Source organism: Cebus imitator, unplaced genomic scaffold (assembly GCF_001604975.1).
Source record: "Cebus imitator isolate Cc_AM_T3 unplaced genomic scaffold, Cebus_imitator-1.0 Scaffold223, whole genome shotgun sequence".
Taxonomy (NCBI): Eukaryota; Metazoa; Chordata; class Mammalia; order Primates; family Cebidae; genus Cebus; species Cebus imitator.
In genome coordinates, this window is record NW_016107538.1 from 1,893,192 (window position 1) to 1,908,856 (window position 15,665).

Here is a 15,665-nt window from a genome sequence, read left to right on the forward strand (position 1 = left end):
AAAAAAAAAAAAAAAATATATATATATATATATATATATATATATCTCAAACATTGAAGAAGTATAGTTGTTGGAGCCAAGTTTTGTGGGAGGATAATGTGAATGATTCCATGTCAAAAGAGAGCTTGCTGAAAGAGTCACCTGTGAAGGGGACAGTGAAGAAGTGAAGCAGGGTGAACTGTGGTTGAATGAAACAGTCTCAAACCCTAGTATAGCAGTGGTATATTATTTTCATTATGATGCCTAGAAAGTTGTGCCTGATGTGGTTTTGGAAATCATATACACACTAGAGTTTGAGGAAATGCTTTGTAGTAGTACTTCTTGTTGGTGCTGTTTTATTTTCGAAATCAAGATTGAAATTTATCAGAGAAATGGATATGACAGTAAACGATAGCTGATGTTTTATTTCAGGTTACTGCTGTAGTTTTATTGTATCTTGAGACGGAGTCTCACTCTGTCACCAGGCTGCTGGAGTGCAGTAGTGCGATCTTGGCTCACTGCAACCTCCACCTCTTGGGTTTAAGCAATTCTCCTGCCTCAGCCTCCTGAGTAGCTGGGACTACAGGCACATGCCACCATGCCCAGCTAATTTTTGTATTTTTTAATTGAGATGGGGTTTCACCATGTTGGCCAGGATGGTCTCAATCTCTTTACCTCATGATCCGCCCGCCTCAGCCTCCCAAAGTGCTGGGATTACAGGCGTGAGCCACTGCGCCCGGCCTTATTGTGTTTTTATTGGGAAACTTTTAGAACATATTTCTGGAAAGGCCAGAAAGTAGACTATCAAGTTTCTTGTCTTGTTTTCCTTTTTTCTCTTTAGGTATATTAGGAAATAAACAGTCCATAAATCTTGCTTCCTTTTGTCTCTAGCTTCCTCCTCATGTCTTTCTTCCTTTTTCTTTCTGCCCCTGCAGGCTCAGAACAGCCTGGCCGACCTGGCAGTCACGGATATGTTCGCTCCCCTTCCCCTTCAGTAAGAACTCAGGAGACCATGTTGCAACAGAGACCCAGTGTTTTCCAAGGAACCAATGGAACCAGTGTAATCACACCTTTGGATCCAACTGCTCAGCTACGAATCATGTCAGTCTCTTGTACACATTTTGACAAAAGTCTCTTGCATATACATTTTAAAATTTGTGACTGCAGTAGTCTAAGTATAGTCATACTTTTCTCCCTGTGCCACAAAGCCTTTTTTTTTTTAATTGCAGTTTGTCTTTCCATCTCCCTACCGCATTCCCAGTAAATGGTCTTCCTTTCACAGAGCTGTGATTTGGTTTTATTTACAGGCCACTGCCTGCTGCGGGCCCTTCAATAAGCCAAGGTCTGCCATCCTCCCGTTACAACACTGCTGCGGATGCCCTGGCCGCTCTTGTGGATGCTGCAGCTTCTGCACCCCAGATGGATGTGTCCAAAACAAAAGAGAGTAAGCATGAGGCTGCCAGGTTAGAAGAAAATTTGAGAAGCAGGTCAGCAGCAGTTAGTGAACAGCAGCAGCTAGAGCAGAAAACCCTGGAGGTGGAGAAGAGATCTGTTCAGTGTTTATACACTTCTTCAGCCTTTCCAAGTGGCAAGCCCCAGCCTCATTCTTCAGTAGTTTATTCTGAGGCTGGGAAAGATAAAGGGCCTCCTCCAAAATCCAGATATGAGGAAGAGCTAAGGACCCGAGGGAAGACTACCATTACTGCAGCTAACTTCATAGACGTGATCATCACCCGGCAAATTGCCTCGGACAAGGATGCGAGGGAACGTGGCTCTCAAAGTTCAGACTCTTCTAGTAGCTGTATGTATCTCAATCTGAGTTTCACAATGTGATGTCTGAGTAAAGAATTACTTTTTTCTTTAGGTCAAGCAAACTCTATGGTATTTAAAAATCCTAATGCTTGATAGTAAATGTAATGCAAAAATGTATCTTTTGCTGTTTTTATGATTAAATATCCCCAGTTTCCTACATATAAGCATATCAATGTATTTTCCACAAGAAAACTGTACCATTTATGTAATTAAATTTGAAAAGTAGAAAGCAGACCTTATTAACCTATTTAGGCATTTGAAAGGTAATGGATATATGGCCAGGCCCTGTGCTACTGAGGTGCAATTTCTCAGGAAGCATTTGCTAGGACATGGTTTTATATTTATGCCAATACCCCAAAGCCTCGAATATCCTTTTTCTAAGACACAGATTTTTAAAAGATTTTTTAAGAGAGTACCTTATTATTGGTGATTGGTATTTACATTGCATCTTTCTTGCAAGTTGGATTTTGTTCAAATCTGGTTAGTCATTGTGATGGCTACCCTGCAAATCTGATACTACATTAAAATGCTAGAAAAGTTATATTTTAAATTTTCTTTTAAACTACTGCTTCAATTCTATGTAGAATTGCAGAAAGAACAAGCAGGTATTTAAATAAGCATCTACGAAGAAGTAATTTAATCCTGTATAGTCATGTTTCTGTTATCTCCATTGAATAAATTTAGTAGTGTTAGAGATCATGAAAAAAATTATTTCTTATGCTCCAGAATGCAATGTGCAGTTCCCTTTAAAAATATCCACTAGTTTAATTATAATTTGTTTGGGTCACATCTACCCCATTGGTGAGGCTTTTAGAGAGAGAGGATAGTAGTGTGTAGACAAAAGACTTCTTTTAGCCTGAGATTAGGAAAATCTGCAATATAGATTTTCTGCTTGCAGAAAATTGCTAGCTGAGAAAGAAATATTTTGCAGTTGTATGAATAGGGTTTTTGAAGGGAAGTCACCAGCACACTGGGAGATCTCACCCAGGCTCATTGAATGGTATAACACACGGATTCCTTAATCACTGGATTAAACATTTCTTTTCCGTTTGCATCAGAAACCAAATCTTGCTCTAAAAATTTGGTTTTCAGAAGGTGTGAAAACAGAAAGTTCATCTTTTCTGAGTGTCCATGTCTCTGTATGTGGTAGTCTTTTTTTATCACTGGTCAGTGAATTTCATGATGTCCACAGGCTATGTACAGTTCTTCAGTGAGGTTTTCAGTTTGACTCTTGAGAGCCTCCCTAATCCTGAAGGTGAAGTTCATTTTCATAGTCTTTCCCCTTAAGGCTTCAAGAGCAATGTGAACACAGTTTGGAATTAGACTTACTGAGTGAATACTGGAAGTTGTAAGCAGAATTAGGATGTTGAATACATAAAGAGTGATGAGTAACAGTGGATACAAAAGTCACAAATTACTGTAAACTACTTAGAATATAGATATTTTAGTTTCTCAATGATCGTTTGTGACCCATTTATCAAGTTTCCAATCTCCTAAGTGTACTAAAACCCAAGTAGTGGCAGTTTCCATGACCTGGTGGGGTAGGAAGGACTGTTGAGTACCAGAGGAGCAGGTGGTGGCTAGGGAGCACAGTTCATCCCCACCTGCTACATCTGTGTCCAGCCAGGCCCATGTACCCTTTGGAACTCTGACAGTGCTCTCAGATTCTGTAGTGTAGTTTGTGGATGTGAAGAGCCCTCTGAATGCAGAAGTTCCTGAGCAGGTGGTTACATCTGCCTCTCCCCAACTGTCAGCTATGAGGCCATAGCAGGACTGTGAGAAGCTGCCTGTCAGCCCCACCACTTAGCCCCTCTGCGTCTTAGAGGACTCTGATGTGGGCATCCTCCAGAGTTGGTTGACATCTTCCCTTTCTGGGAATATACTTCACTTCAGATATTCCCTACCATTTCTGGTTATTTTCACAATGTAACACGGTTCTAAAAAATAATTACTATTTGGAGTAACTGTTAGCAAATAACTGTTAGCAATACTCCAGTTATTTGAGAAAATCGTTATATGGTGTTATGTAATCCATAGCTTTAAAATCATTATGGTAGTGAATGAAACAGCTTTATAGCCTCAGTGTTTTTCTAAGAACAGAATGTCCCACAGAATTGGAATTATTGGAATCAATTATTGAGATCTACTCCCTCATTTGTTAATTAATTTATTCTCATAAATGTTTCCCTGGTGATTTCTTTTCCAGCTCCCAGGAAAATATCATAAATCTGTTCTCTGTTCCAGCTCATTTCAGTGTTTATTATTGGGTGTTAAAACATGTCTGAAAGCCCGTAAAACTTCAGAAAACCGTCATTAACCTGGAATACCAATGAACGTGGCTGATCAGAATTGAAATATGCTATAGGTTTGAAGAACTTAGTCTTTAGAAACTTTTCCTAGGATTAGTTTTAAAATCAGATTTTCTTTTCTTAAAGTATCTTCTCACAGGTATGAAACACCTAGCGATGCTATTGAGGTGATAAGTCCTGCCAGCTCGCCTGCACCACCCCAGGAAAAGCTGCAGACCTATCAGCCAGAGGTTGTTAAGGCAAATCAAGCTGAAAGTATGTCTTTTTAAGCCACCATTTACGTGTTTTCTTATTTGCGTTTATCATTTGCTTCTAATTATCTGTCTAGACCATGTTAAAAAATAACTTGTTTTGTTTAAGGTAATCTTATACGAGCCTGCTTTAGAAACATTTAACATTGCACTAGTGAAAAACAACTTTTCAGCTATCGATTCTTTATTTTTTAATTATACAGAAAATAATTTATATTAAATTTGTTTGCGTACTTCTGCATTTATGTTTTATTCTATTAGTCCTCAGACTTCTGTCAGTGAATAATATTTTTTCCAAAATTAAGATAAGTTCTTTGTTTGCAGCTATGTACCACACCCTTTCATGTGTTCTTCTGAATTATATTTAACCTTTGATAATGAGTGAAAGGCATGGGCATTCCTGGAGTAAGACATCTATATGTTCTCTACTAGATGATCCTACCAGACAATATGAAGGACCATTACCTCACTATCGACCACAGCAGGAATCACCATCTCCCCAACAACAGTTGCCCCCTTCTTCACAGGCAGAGGGAATGGGGCAAGTGCCTAGGACCCATCGGCTGATCACACTTGCTGATCACATCTGTGTAAGTTTTTCATTATTCTTATTAATTTTTCTTTTTTGATCATGCAGAAAGCAAATTTCATGTAGAAGAAGAAAATTATAATAAAGATATCTAGATTTCTTAATACTTTTTTTGTAAGTACTCAGTGAGTTTTACCACTTCCTTCTTTTCTCATTCACAGCAAATTATCACACAAGATTTTGCTAGAAATCAAGTTTCCTCGCAGACTCCCCAGCAGCCTCCTAATCCTACATTCCAGAACTCACCATCCTCTTTGGTGTCTACACCTGTGAGGACTAAAACGTCAAACCGTTACAGCCCAGAATCCCAGGTTCAGTCTGTCCATCATCAAAGACCAGGTTCAAGAGTCTCTCCAGAAAATCTTGTGGACAAATCCAGGGGAAGGTATGATCTTTATTTCAAATTATATATAAATTTCCCAACAGTGAAACAAATGGAATGTATCTACAGGATAAGGAATGTGTTTCTCACAACTAAAGTTCGTTTGCCTTTATTCCTAGGAAATTGTAAATAAGGCTTTTTCTCTTGAATATTATTCTTAGAATGTCCACTGTCTTGGCATTTGGTACTGCGTCTTTTTAATGTATATTCAAAAGTTGCATGGTTTGTTGGTTTGTAAAGACAGTTAAGAAGAATGTGTAATTTGGTAGTGGTTTAGGGACACTTGAGTGGCTCTTCCGTATAATACCTCTCATATTTATCTGTCTCAATGGTTTCTACTGGATCAGTATCAGTAGAGGTTTAAGAAGGTGATATTGGCCGGATACAGTGGCTCATACTTATAATGCCAGCACTTTGGGAGGCTGAGGTAGGAGGATTGCTTGAGCCCAGGAATTTGAGACCAGCCTGGGGAACACAGTGAGATCTCACCTCTACAAAACTTAAAAAAAAAGGTGACATTAAATAAAGGAAAGGGAAGTCAATAGCGGCATCATGGGTGGAAACATGTTATATGGCAGGGCTCTCTGATAAAGAGCATATCTTCTTATATTCTGTGATTGGTTAAAATAAAGTGGACACAGGATATTTGCTTCAAAGTGGTAGACTAAATATTAGCATGTGTTACATTATCACTACCAAGTACAAAGGGAAGTAAATTTAAGAATGCTGAGAAGGCCAGGCACAGTGGCTCATGCCTATAATCCCAGCACTTTGGGAGGGCAAAGTGGACAAATCATCTGAGGTTAGGAGCTCAAGACCAGCCTGGTCAACATGCTGAAACCCTGTCTCTACAAAATACAAAAAAATTAGCTGGGCATAATAGCCTGTAATCTTAGCTACTCTGGAGGCTGAGGTGGAAGAATCGCTTGAACTTGAGAGAGGAGGCAGAGGTTACATTGAGCCGAGATTGTGCCACTGCACTCCAGCCTGGGTGACAGAGCTGAAAAATGCTGAGAATAAGACAGCTATTAGCAGATCAAAGATTCTGGCAGATACCCCATAGATATAGAGGACAGGTGAGCCAGAGTAGTGGAAGCCATGGCTCAGAGCCTGAAAAACAGAAATTTGTAGCAGAAGTATTCTCCAGCCTAGCTACCAAGCCATCAAAGTAAGCAAAGAGCAGAAAGAAAAATATAGATAAGAAGCTAGATGGTCTTCTTTTTTGAAAAACATTTTGTTGTGGAAGTTTTCAAATACATACGAAAGTAAGAGAGAACAATATAATACACTTCTAAGTTTCCATCACCCAATTTTGGTAATCATCAGTGTATGATGAGTTTTGTTTCATTTTTATCCACGCTTGGCCTGACTCCCAAACTGGATAATTTTGAAGTAAATTTCGTACTTAGTCATTAGAAGAAGTTGGATAACTTTAAGGATAAGATGAAAGCACATTTATTCTCTTTTGGCCAAAACAAAACAAACAAAAAAAAAGAAATGCAATTATCAAGGAAAAATTGAAAACTCTGTAGTAGTGTCATGGTCCATTCCTGATGAAAATGTTTACATAATCTGTGGTGTTTGAAAACAGCATCAACTGATTTTTATTTATTTATTTATTTAACTTTCATTTTAAGTTCAGGAGCACATGTGCAGGTTTATTATATAGGTAAACTTGTGTCGTGGCAGTTTGTTGTAAAGATTATTTTGTCACCCAGGTATTAAGCCTGAACTCATGTTATTTTTTCCTTAGCCACCGCCTCCTCCCAACCTCCACCCTCTGATAGGCCTCAGTGTGTGTTTTTATCCTCTATGTGTCTGCGTGTTCTCATCATTTAGCTCCCACTTATAAGTGAGAACATGTGGTATTTGGTTTTCTGTTCCTGCGTTAGTTTGCTAAGGATAAGGGCCTCCAGCTCCATCCATGTCCCTGAAAAGGACAGGAGCTCATTCTGTTTAATGGCTCCATGGTATTCCGTGGTGTATATGTACCACATTTTCTTTATCCAGTCAATCACTGATGGGCATTTGGGTTGATTCCATGTCTTTGCTATTGTGAATAGTGAGTGCTACAGTGAACATACACACATATGTGTCTTTATAATAGAACGATTTATATTTCTTTGGGTATATACCAGTAATGGGATTGTGGGTTGAATGGTATTTCTGTATTTAGGTCTTTGAGAAATCAACACAGTGTCTTTCATGGTGGTTGAACTAATTTACACTCCCACCAACAGTGTATAAGTGTTCCATTTCTCCACAACCTTTCCAGGATCTGTTATTTTTTCACTTTTTAATAGCCATTCTGATGGCGTGAGATGGTGTCTCATTGTGGTTTTGATTTGCATTTCTCTCTCTTTTATTTATTTATTTATTTTTTTGAGACAGAGTCTTGTCGTGTCGCCAAAGCTGGAGTGCAGTGGTGCAATATTAAGTAACTGTAACCTCTGCCTCCTGGGTTCAAGCTATTCTCCTGCCTTAGCCTCCCAAGTAGCTGGGATTACAGGTGCCTGCCACCATGCCCGGCTAATTTTTGTACTTTTAGTAGAGATGGGGTTTCACTATGTTGGCCAAGCTGGTCTTGAACTCTGATCTCAGCTGATCCACCTGCCTCAGCTTCCCAAAGTGGTGGGATTACAGGCGTGAGCCCCTGCGCCTTGTTTGATTTGCACTTCTCTAATGGTCAGTGATACTGAGCTTTTTTTTTTTTTCCATATGCTTCTTGGCTGCATTTATGTCTTCTTTTGGAAAGTATCTGTTCATGTCCTTTGCCTACTCTTTTTTTGTTTGCTTTGAGACAGAGTCTCATTCTTGTTGCCCAGGCTGGATTTCAGTGGTGTAGCCTCAGCCTCCCAGGTAACAGGTGATTCTCCCACCTCAGCCTCCCAAGTAGCTGGGATTACAGGCACATGCCACCACACTCACTTTGCCCACTCTTTAATGGAGTTGTTTTTTTTCTTAAATTTGTTTAAGCCGTTTATACATTGCTGGATATTAGACCTTGTCAGATGCATAGTTTGCAAAATTTTTCTCCCATTCTGTAGATTGTCTGTTCACTCTGTTGTTAGTTTCCTTTGCTGTGCAGAAGCTCTTTAGTTTAATTAGATCCCACTTGTCAATTTTTGCTTTTGTTGCAGTTGTTTTCGTTAGAAATCTTTGTCTCTGCCTATGTCCTGAAAGGTATTTCCTAGGTTATCTTCCAAGGTTTTTATAGTTTTTTGTTTTTGTTTTTGCTTTTTTTAAAACATTTAAGTCTTTAGTCCATCTTGAGTTAATTTTAAAATATGGTATAAGGAAGGGGTACTTTTTTTTTTTTTTTTTTTTTTTCTTTGAGACGGAATTTAGTCTTGTTGCGCAGGCTGGAATGTAGTAGCGTGATCTCAGTTCACTGAAACCTCTGCCTCCCAGGTTCAAGTGATTCTCCTGCCCCAGCCTCCTGAGTAGCTGGGATTACAGGCACCCACCACCATGCCCAGCTAATTTTTGTATTTATAGTAGAGACAGGGTTTCACCAGGTTGGCCAGGTTGGTCTCAAACTCCTCACCTCAGGTGATCCACCCACCTTGGCCTCCCAAAGTGCTGGGATTACAGGCAAGAGCCACCCCCCCCAGCAAGAAGGGGCCCAGTTTTAATCTTCTGCATGTGATATCTAGTTATCCCAGCACCATTTATTGATAGGGAATCTTTTCCTCATTGCTTGTTTTTGTCAGGTTTGTAAAAAATCAGATAGTTGTAGGTGTGAGACCTCATTTATGGGTTCTCTATTCTGTTCCATTGATCTGTGTGTCTTATTTTTGTACCAGTACCATGCTGTTTTGGTTACTATAGTCCTGTATTATAGTTTGAAGCAGGTAGTGTGACGCCTACAGCTTTGTTCTTTTTGTTTAGTATTGCCTTGGTTGTTTGGGCTCTTTTTTTTGGATCTATATGAATTTTTAAATTGTTGTTTTTTAGTTCTGTGAAGAATGTCCTTGTTAGTTTAATAGGAATAGCATTGAATCTGTAAACTGCTTTGGGCAGTGTGGCCATTTTAACAATATTGATTATTCCTATCCATGAGCATGGAATGTTTGTTCATTTGTTTATGTCATCTTTTATTTTTTTTAGAAGTGTTTTGTAGTTCTCCTTGCAGAGATCTTTCACCTCCCTGGTTAGCTGTATTCCTAGGTATTTTATTCTTTTTGTGGCAGTTGTGAATCAAATTGCATTCCTTACTTGGCTGTCGGCTTGACTCTTGTTGGTGTATAGGAATGCTAGTGATTTTTTGCATATTGATGTTGTACCCTGAGACTTTGCTGAAGTTGTTTATCAGCTTTAGGAGCTTTGGGGCTGAGTCTATGGAGTTTTCTAGATAGAGGATTATATCCTCTGCAAACAGAGATAGTTTGACTTCCTTTCTTCCTATTTGGATGCCCTTTCTTTCTTTCTCTTGCCTGATCACCCTGGCCATGATTTCCAATAGGATGTTGAATAAAAGTGGTGACAGAGGGCATCCTTGTCTTATGCTGACTTTCAAGAGGAACACTTCCAGCTTTCCCCATTCAGTATGATGTTAGCTGTGGGTTTTTATTTATGGCTCTTTTATTATGTTGAGGCATCCTTCTTTAATACCTAGTTTACTGAGAGTTTTTAACATTAAAGGGTACTGAATTTTATTGAAAGCCATTTCTGAATCTCTTGAGATCTGTGTATATTGAACCAACCTTGCATATTAGGGATAAAACTACTTCATTGTGGTGGATAGCTTTTTTGTTTGTTTTTTGTTTTTTTTTCTTTGAGGCAGAGTCTCGCTCTGTTGCCCAGGCTGGAGTGCAGTGGTGCTATCTCGGCTTGCCACAACCTCTGCCTCCTGGGTTCAAGCAATTCTCCTGCCTCAGCCTCCCAAGTAGCTGGGATTACAAGTACGTGCCACCATTCCTGGCTAATTTTTAAATTTTTTGTAGAGATGGGGTTTCACTGTGTTGGCCAGGCTGGACTCAAACTCCTGACCTCGTGATCCACCCGCCTCGGCCTCCCAAAGTACTGGGATTACAGGTGTGAGCCACCATGCCCAGCGGATAAGTTTTTTAATGTCCTGCTAGATTTGGTTTGCCAGTATTTTTTTGAGGATTTTTGCATCGACGTTCATCAAGGATATTGGCCTGAAGTTTTCTTTTTTTGTTGTTGTGTCTCTGCCACGTTTTGGTATCAGGACGATGCTGGCCTCAGAATGAGATAGGAAGGGTCCTTCCTCAATGTTTGGAGGAGTATTTTCAGCAGGAATGGTGTCAGCTCTTCTTGTACATCTGGTAGAATTCAGCTGTGAATTTGGCCATGGGCTTCTTTTCGGTAGTAGGCTATTTATTACTGACTCAATTTCAGAGCTCATTATCGCTCTCTTCAGGGAATCAGTTTCTTCCTGGTTCAGTTTTGGAAGGGTGTATGTGTTCAGAAATTTATCCATTTCTTCTAGATTTCCTAGGTTTATATGCATAAAGGTGTTCACAATATTCTCTGATGGTTGTTTGTATTTCTGTGGGGTCAGTGGTAAGACTCCCCTTGTCATTTCTGATTATGTTTACTTGAATCTTTTCTGTTAATCTTAGCTAGTGGTCTGTTTAATTTTTTTTAAAAACCAGATCCTGAATTTGTTGATCTTTTGAGTGTTTTTTTTTTGTGTGTGTCTCAGTCTCCTTCAGTTCAGCTTCAGTTTTGGTTATTTCTTGTCTTCTGCTAGCCTTGAGATATGTTTGCTCTTGGTTATGTTAACTTGTTAACTTGAGATCTTTCTAACTTTTTGATGTGGCCATTGAGTGCCATAAATTTCCCTCTTAACACTGCCTTAGCTGTGTCCCAGAGATTCTGGTATGTTATATCTTTGTTCTCATTAGTTTCAAAGAACTTGCTTTCTGCTTTAATTTCTTTATTTACTTAACAGTCATTCAGGAGCAGGTTACTCAATTTCCATGTAATTGTATGGACTGATTTTTATAAGCAAAACACAGAGGAGTTTCTCTGTAGTTCTAAAAAAGGATGTGATGCAGTAAATCAACAAATGGTTGACCGATATTGGGAGGTGGAGTTTGCATAGGAAAAAGAGGTAGAAGTAAGGGTATGTGTGCTAATTTCTTCATTTTTAAAAAGAATATGTAAAAGGCCTGGCCAGATGAGGTGGCTCACGCCTGTAATACCAGCACTTTGGGAGGCCAAGGTGGGTGGATCACGAGGTCAGGAGTTCAAGACCAGCCTGGCCAATATGGTGAAACCCCATATCTACTGAAAATACAAAAATTATCTGGGTGTGGTGCACTTGTATTCCTAGCTACTTGGGAGGCTGAGGCAGGAGAATCATTTAAACCCTGAAGGCGGAAGCTGCAGTAAGCTGAGATCATGCCGCTGCACTCCAGCCTGGGCAACAGAACGAGACTCTGTCTAAAAAAAAAAGAAAGAAAATATCAAAGGCCAAAGTATGCTATGTAAAGTTAAAATGGGCAAAATTAAAATAAAATGGGCAAGCCAGCAGGTTGGCTGACACTTGTAATCTCAGTGTACTGGGAGGCCAAGGTGAGAGGATCGCTTGAGATCAGGGGTTTGAGACCAGCCTAGGTAACATAGTGAGACCCCCATCTCCACAAAAAAACTAAAACATAAAATTACCTAGGAATGGTGGCGTGCACCTGTAGTCCCAGCTACCTGGGAGCCCGAGGTTAGGAGGATCGCCTGAGCCCAGAAGTCAAGGCTACAGTAAGCAGGGATCGTACTACTGCACTCTAGCCTGGGTGACAGAGGGAGACCCTGTCTCAGAAAAATAAAAATAGGCTGGGCACGGTGGCTCATGCCTGTAATCCCAGCACTTCGGGAGGCCCAGGTGGGCGGATCACTAGGTCAGGAATTTGAGACCAGCCTGGCCAACATAGTAAAATCCTGTCTCTACCAAAAATACAAAAAAAAAAAATTAGCCGGGCATGGTAGCGCACACTTGTAATCCCAGCTACTTGGGAGGCTGAGGCAAGGAGAAACTCTTGAAACTGGGAAGCAAAGGTTACAGTGAGCCAAGATCACACCACTGCACTCCAGCCCCAGTGACACTGTAAGACTCCAACTCAAATAAAAATTAAATTAAAATAGGCAACTACAGAGAAGATAAATTCGTCATCATTCATGGAAGAGAGTTGACAGATACTGTTTCAAGTTTGATAAATTAAAAAGTACATATTTAAGATTATTTAAAGTTTTGGAGGTAAATACCAAAGCAACTAAAAAAAAATGTGGCTATCTTGAACAACTGGAAGGGACTGATTGGGAAGGGCCATAACAAATCATATTATAATTTTGCTTAAGTATAACTGTCATCATTCCAGATGTTGAAAGTCACAGGTGGCTTTAATATTCATAATCACTATGTCAAAAAATTTTAGGGGGCCAGGCGTGGTGGCTCACGCCTGTGATCCCAGTACTTTAGGAGTCCAAGGTGGGTGGATCACTTGAGGTCAGGAGTTTGAGACCAGCCTGGCCAACGTGGTGAAACCCTGTCCCTAATAAAAATACAAAAATCAATCAACCTGTAATCCCAGCTACTCGGAAGGCTGAGGTACTAGAATCCCTTTAACCTGGGAGGCGGAGGTTGTAGTGAGCCAGGATTGTGCCACTGCACTCCAGCCAGGATGACAGAAGGAGACTCTGTCTTAAAAAAAAAAGAGAGAGAGAGAGAGAGAGAGAGGATGTGGGGTGAAGTATAATTTCCAATACTTTTGGACCCTGAGGTGGGAGGATTGCTTGAGCCCAGGAATTTGAGGCCAGCAACATAGTGAAACCCCCCGTCTCTACAAAAAATTTAAAAGGAGCCACACCGACATAATAAAACATATAATAAAAACATGAGCTAGGCATGGCAGTGCATGCCTGTAATCCCAGGTACTTGGGAGATGGAACTGACAGGATTACTTGAGCTCAGATATTTGAGGCTGCAGTGAGCTATGATTGTTTGTATACTTGTACTCCAGCCTGAGCAACAGAGTAGGACCCCATCTCTAAAAAAATAAAAATAGTAATAATAAGATAAACGGGCCAGGCAGAGTGGCTCATGCCTGTAACCCTAGCACTTTGGGAGGCTGAGGTGGGCAGATCACCTGAAGTCAGGAGGCCTGGCCAACATAGTAAAACCCTGTCTCTACTAAAAATACAGAAATTTTGCTGAGTAGTAGCTAATAAGAAAAAGAAAAAAAAGGAAATTAAAAAAAAATACAAAAATTAGCTAGCGTGGTGGCACTTGCCTGTAATCCTAGCTACTTGGAAGCCTGAGGTAGGAGAATTGCTTGAACCTGGGAGGCAGAGGTTGCAGTGAGCCAAGATCATGCCACTGCACACCAGCCTGGGCAGCAAAGCCAGACTTTGTCAAAAAAAAAATAAATAAATAAAAATAAATGGTGGGAACTAAACAGTGTGTCTGTCGTATATTGTTCTTATCAAATAATATCCAGAGAAAAAATATAAAATTGCAGAGAACACCTCTGCCATAATATAGTGTAACTAAAACCTGTGTTGACTCATCTGATAAAACTTCTTGGGTATCATTTTAGTACTGAAGTCCTTTATCTTTAACTTGATGATGAAGAAACTGGTCAGTCATGACTCAAAATAGGAAAACCCTTGAGGGTTCACCTGGACTAAGGAGCCAAGGGTGGGATGGCATCTGACGTTGAAACACACGCGGAGCCTCAGGACGCAGCTGCTGCTGCTGCCTGGGCAGCCCTGTCTGATGACATGGGCACTCGTGGGTCAAGTGGCAGTAACAGAGTGTTTTATTTTTTTTATAACTATGTATATAGTGAATACCCGAAGCAACTTTTTTACTGACAGAAATTGGCAGCTTTTGCTCTTTCTTCTGAATGAAGTCATAAGTTAAGCAGTTTGTTTAGGTAAGTCCTAGGTACATCTTTGAAACAGAATCTAATATTTTATGTATTATATTAGTAGGCCTGGAAAATCCCCAGAGAGGAGTCACATCTCTTCAGAGCCCTACGAGCCCATTTCCCCACCCCAGGTTCCAATTGTACATGAGAAACAGGACAGCTTGCTGCTCCTGTCTCAGAGGGGCTCAGAGCCTACAGAGCAGAGGTAAGTGTACGTCCTAGTGACAGCACTGATTCACGGCGCGGGTGCTCATGCTTTAACATTTCCTTAAGTTAGTGCCGTTTTTCTACTTTGGGCTTTTATGTCTGGATGGGATTCTCAGAGTATCATTTGTCTGTTTTCCTAGTGATCTAATGCTAGTGGATTTTAGCAAAAAGAAAACATTCACAATATCATAATATTTAAATGATTAGAAAATATTTGTTCATTATTCTTTTTGAAATTAAATCTTTCTAGATAGTTTTTTTGTTTTTTTTTTTTTAATGTTTTTTGTCTAGGGGGAAGTGTCACACATTGATTCAGCCAACATTTGAATGCTTATTGTACACCAAGCGCTGTGGACTCTGCATGGATTTTATCTTACATCTTTCTAGCCCTGACCTCAATCCTGTTAATTATTAAATTATTATCCCCATTTGGATTAGATGCCTTTGAGTTGGCTCCTTTCCAGTAAGTCTCCATACCTCCACCTAAGTGATTTGTCTAAAACCCATGCAGAATCCAGCAGCCAGTCTTTAGCATGGCATCTGAGTTCTTGCATGACCAGGTTTATGCTGCCTGTTCAGCTTCACTTCCCACTGCCTCACCCCTACACTGGAGTCTCTGTCCATATCATTTTGCTTATTATTCCCTGAATTCCTTTCTGTCCATACTTGTGCAGTTTGCCTAGCACGGAACACCCTCTGGTGATGTGCCAAGTGCCAGACATGCCCCTTGCTCATGGTCATACTGATACTAATGGGGAAGACCAGTTTTAAACTAAAGTCTTTCTAACTCCAAATTCTAGTGCATTTCTTACAATGTGTTGCTCCTAATTTATTGCATTTATTCTTAGGCAGCTAAGTAGATATTGCTACTTTTCAATGAAATGAAGAAAATCCATTTTTGGAGAGGGAGTGATATTCAATTTCATTATGCGTTTATATTTTTCCCCCTATGTTTGTGAGTTTCTTGAGGACAGGGACCATGTCTTATTCCTATTCCTGACACCTTAATTGTCTTTCTTGGCATAAAGTAAGTGTTCTTATGTTTGAATGATGAATGAATCCACATGACTGGATTAGGTTGTCCGTAACCTGTATTCTCTGTTCTAATCTCTGGCTCTACCTAGATCCTTGGTGGCCTCGAGCTGTTAGGGGAAAGTTGTTTTTTAAAATGTGTATAAACATAAAACTCTTTATGTTAAACTCAGCTCGTTTGTTAGGTGTCTTGAAATGACTGTAACAAAT

The 15,665-nt window shown here is 39.9% G+C and overlaps 1 protein-coding gene across 1 annotated transcript in view; it reads left to right on the plus strand.

The window, feature by feature from the left end:
• The window catches only part of NCOR1 (nuclear receptor corepressor 1), a 181,473-nt gene that overhangs the window by 147,877 nt on the left and 17,931 nt on the right, over positions 1-15,665 (plus strand). The window contains exons 35-40 of the mRNA XM_017496857.2: positions 915-1,080; positions 1,287-1,780; positions 4,227-4,355; positions 4,784-4,941; positions 5,102-5,325; positions 14,278-14,421. Coding sequence (XP_017352346.1) covers positions 915-1,080; positions 1,287-1,780; positions 4,227-4,355; positions 4,784-4,941; positions 5,102-5,325; positions 14,278-14,421 — 1,315 coding nt within the window. The remainder of the gene's footprint in view (positions 1-914; positions 1,081-1,286; positions 1,781-4,226; positions 4,356-4,783; positions 4,942-5,101; positions 5,326-14,277; positions 14,422-15,665) is intronic.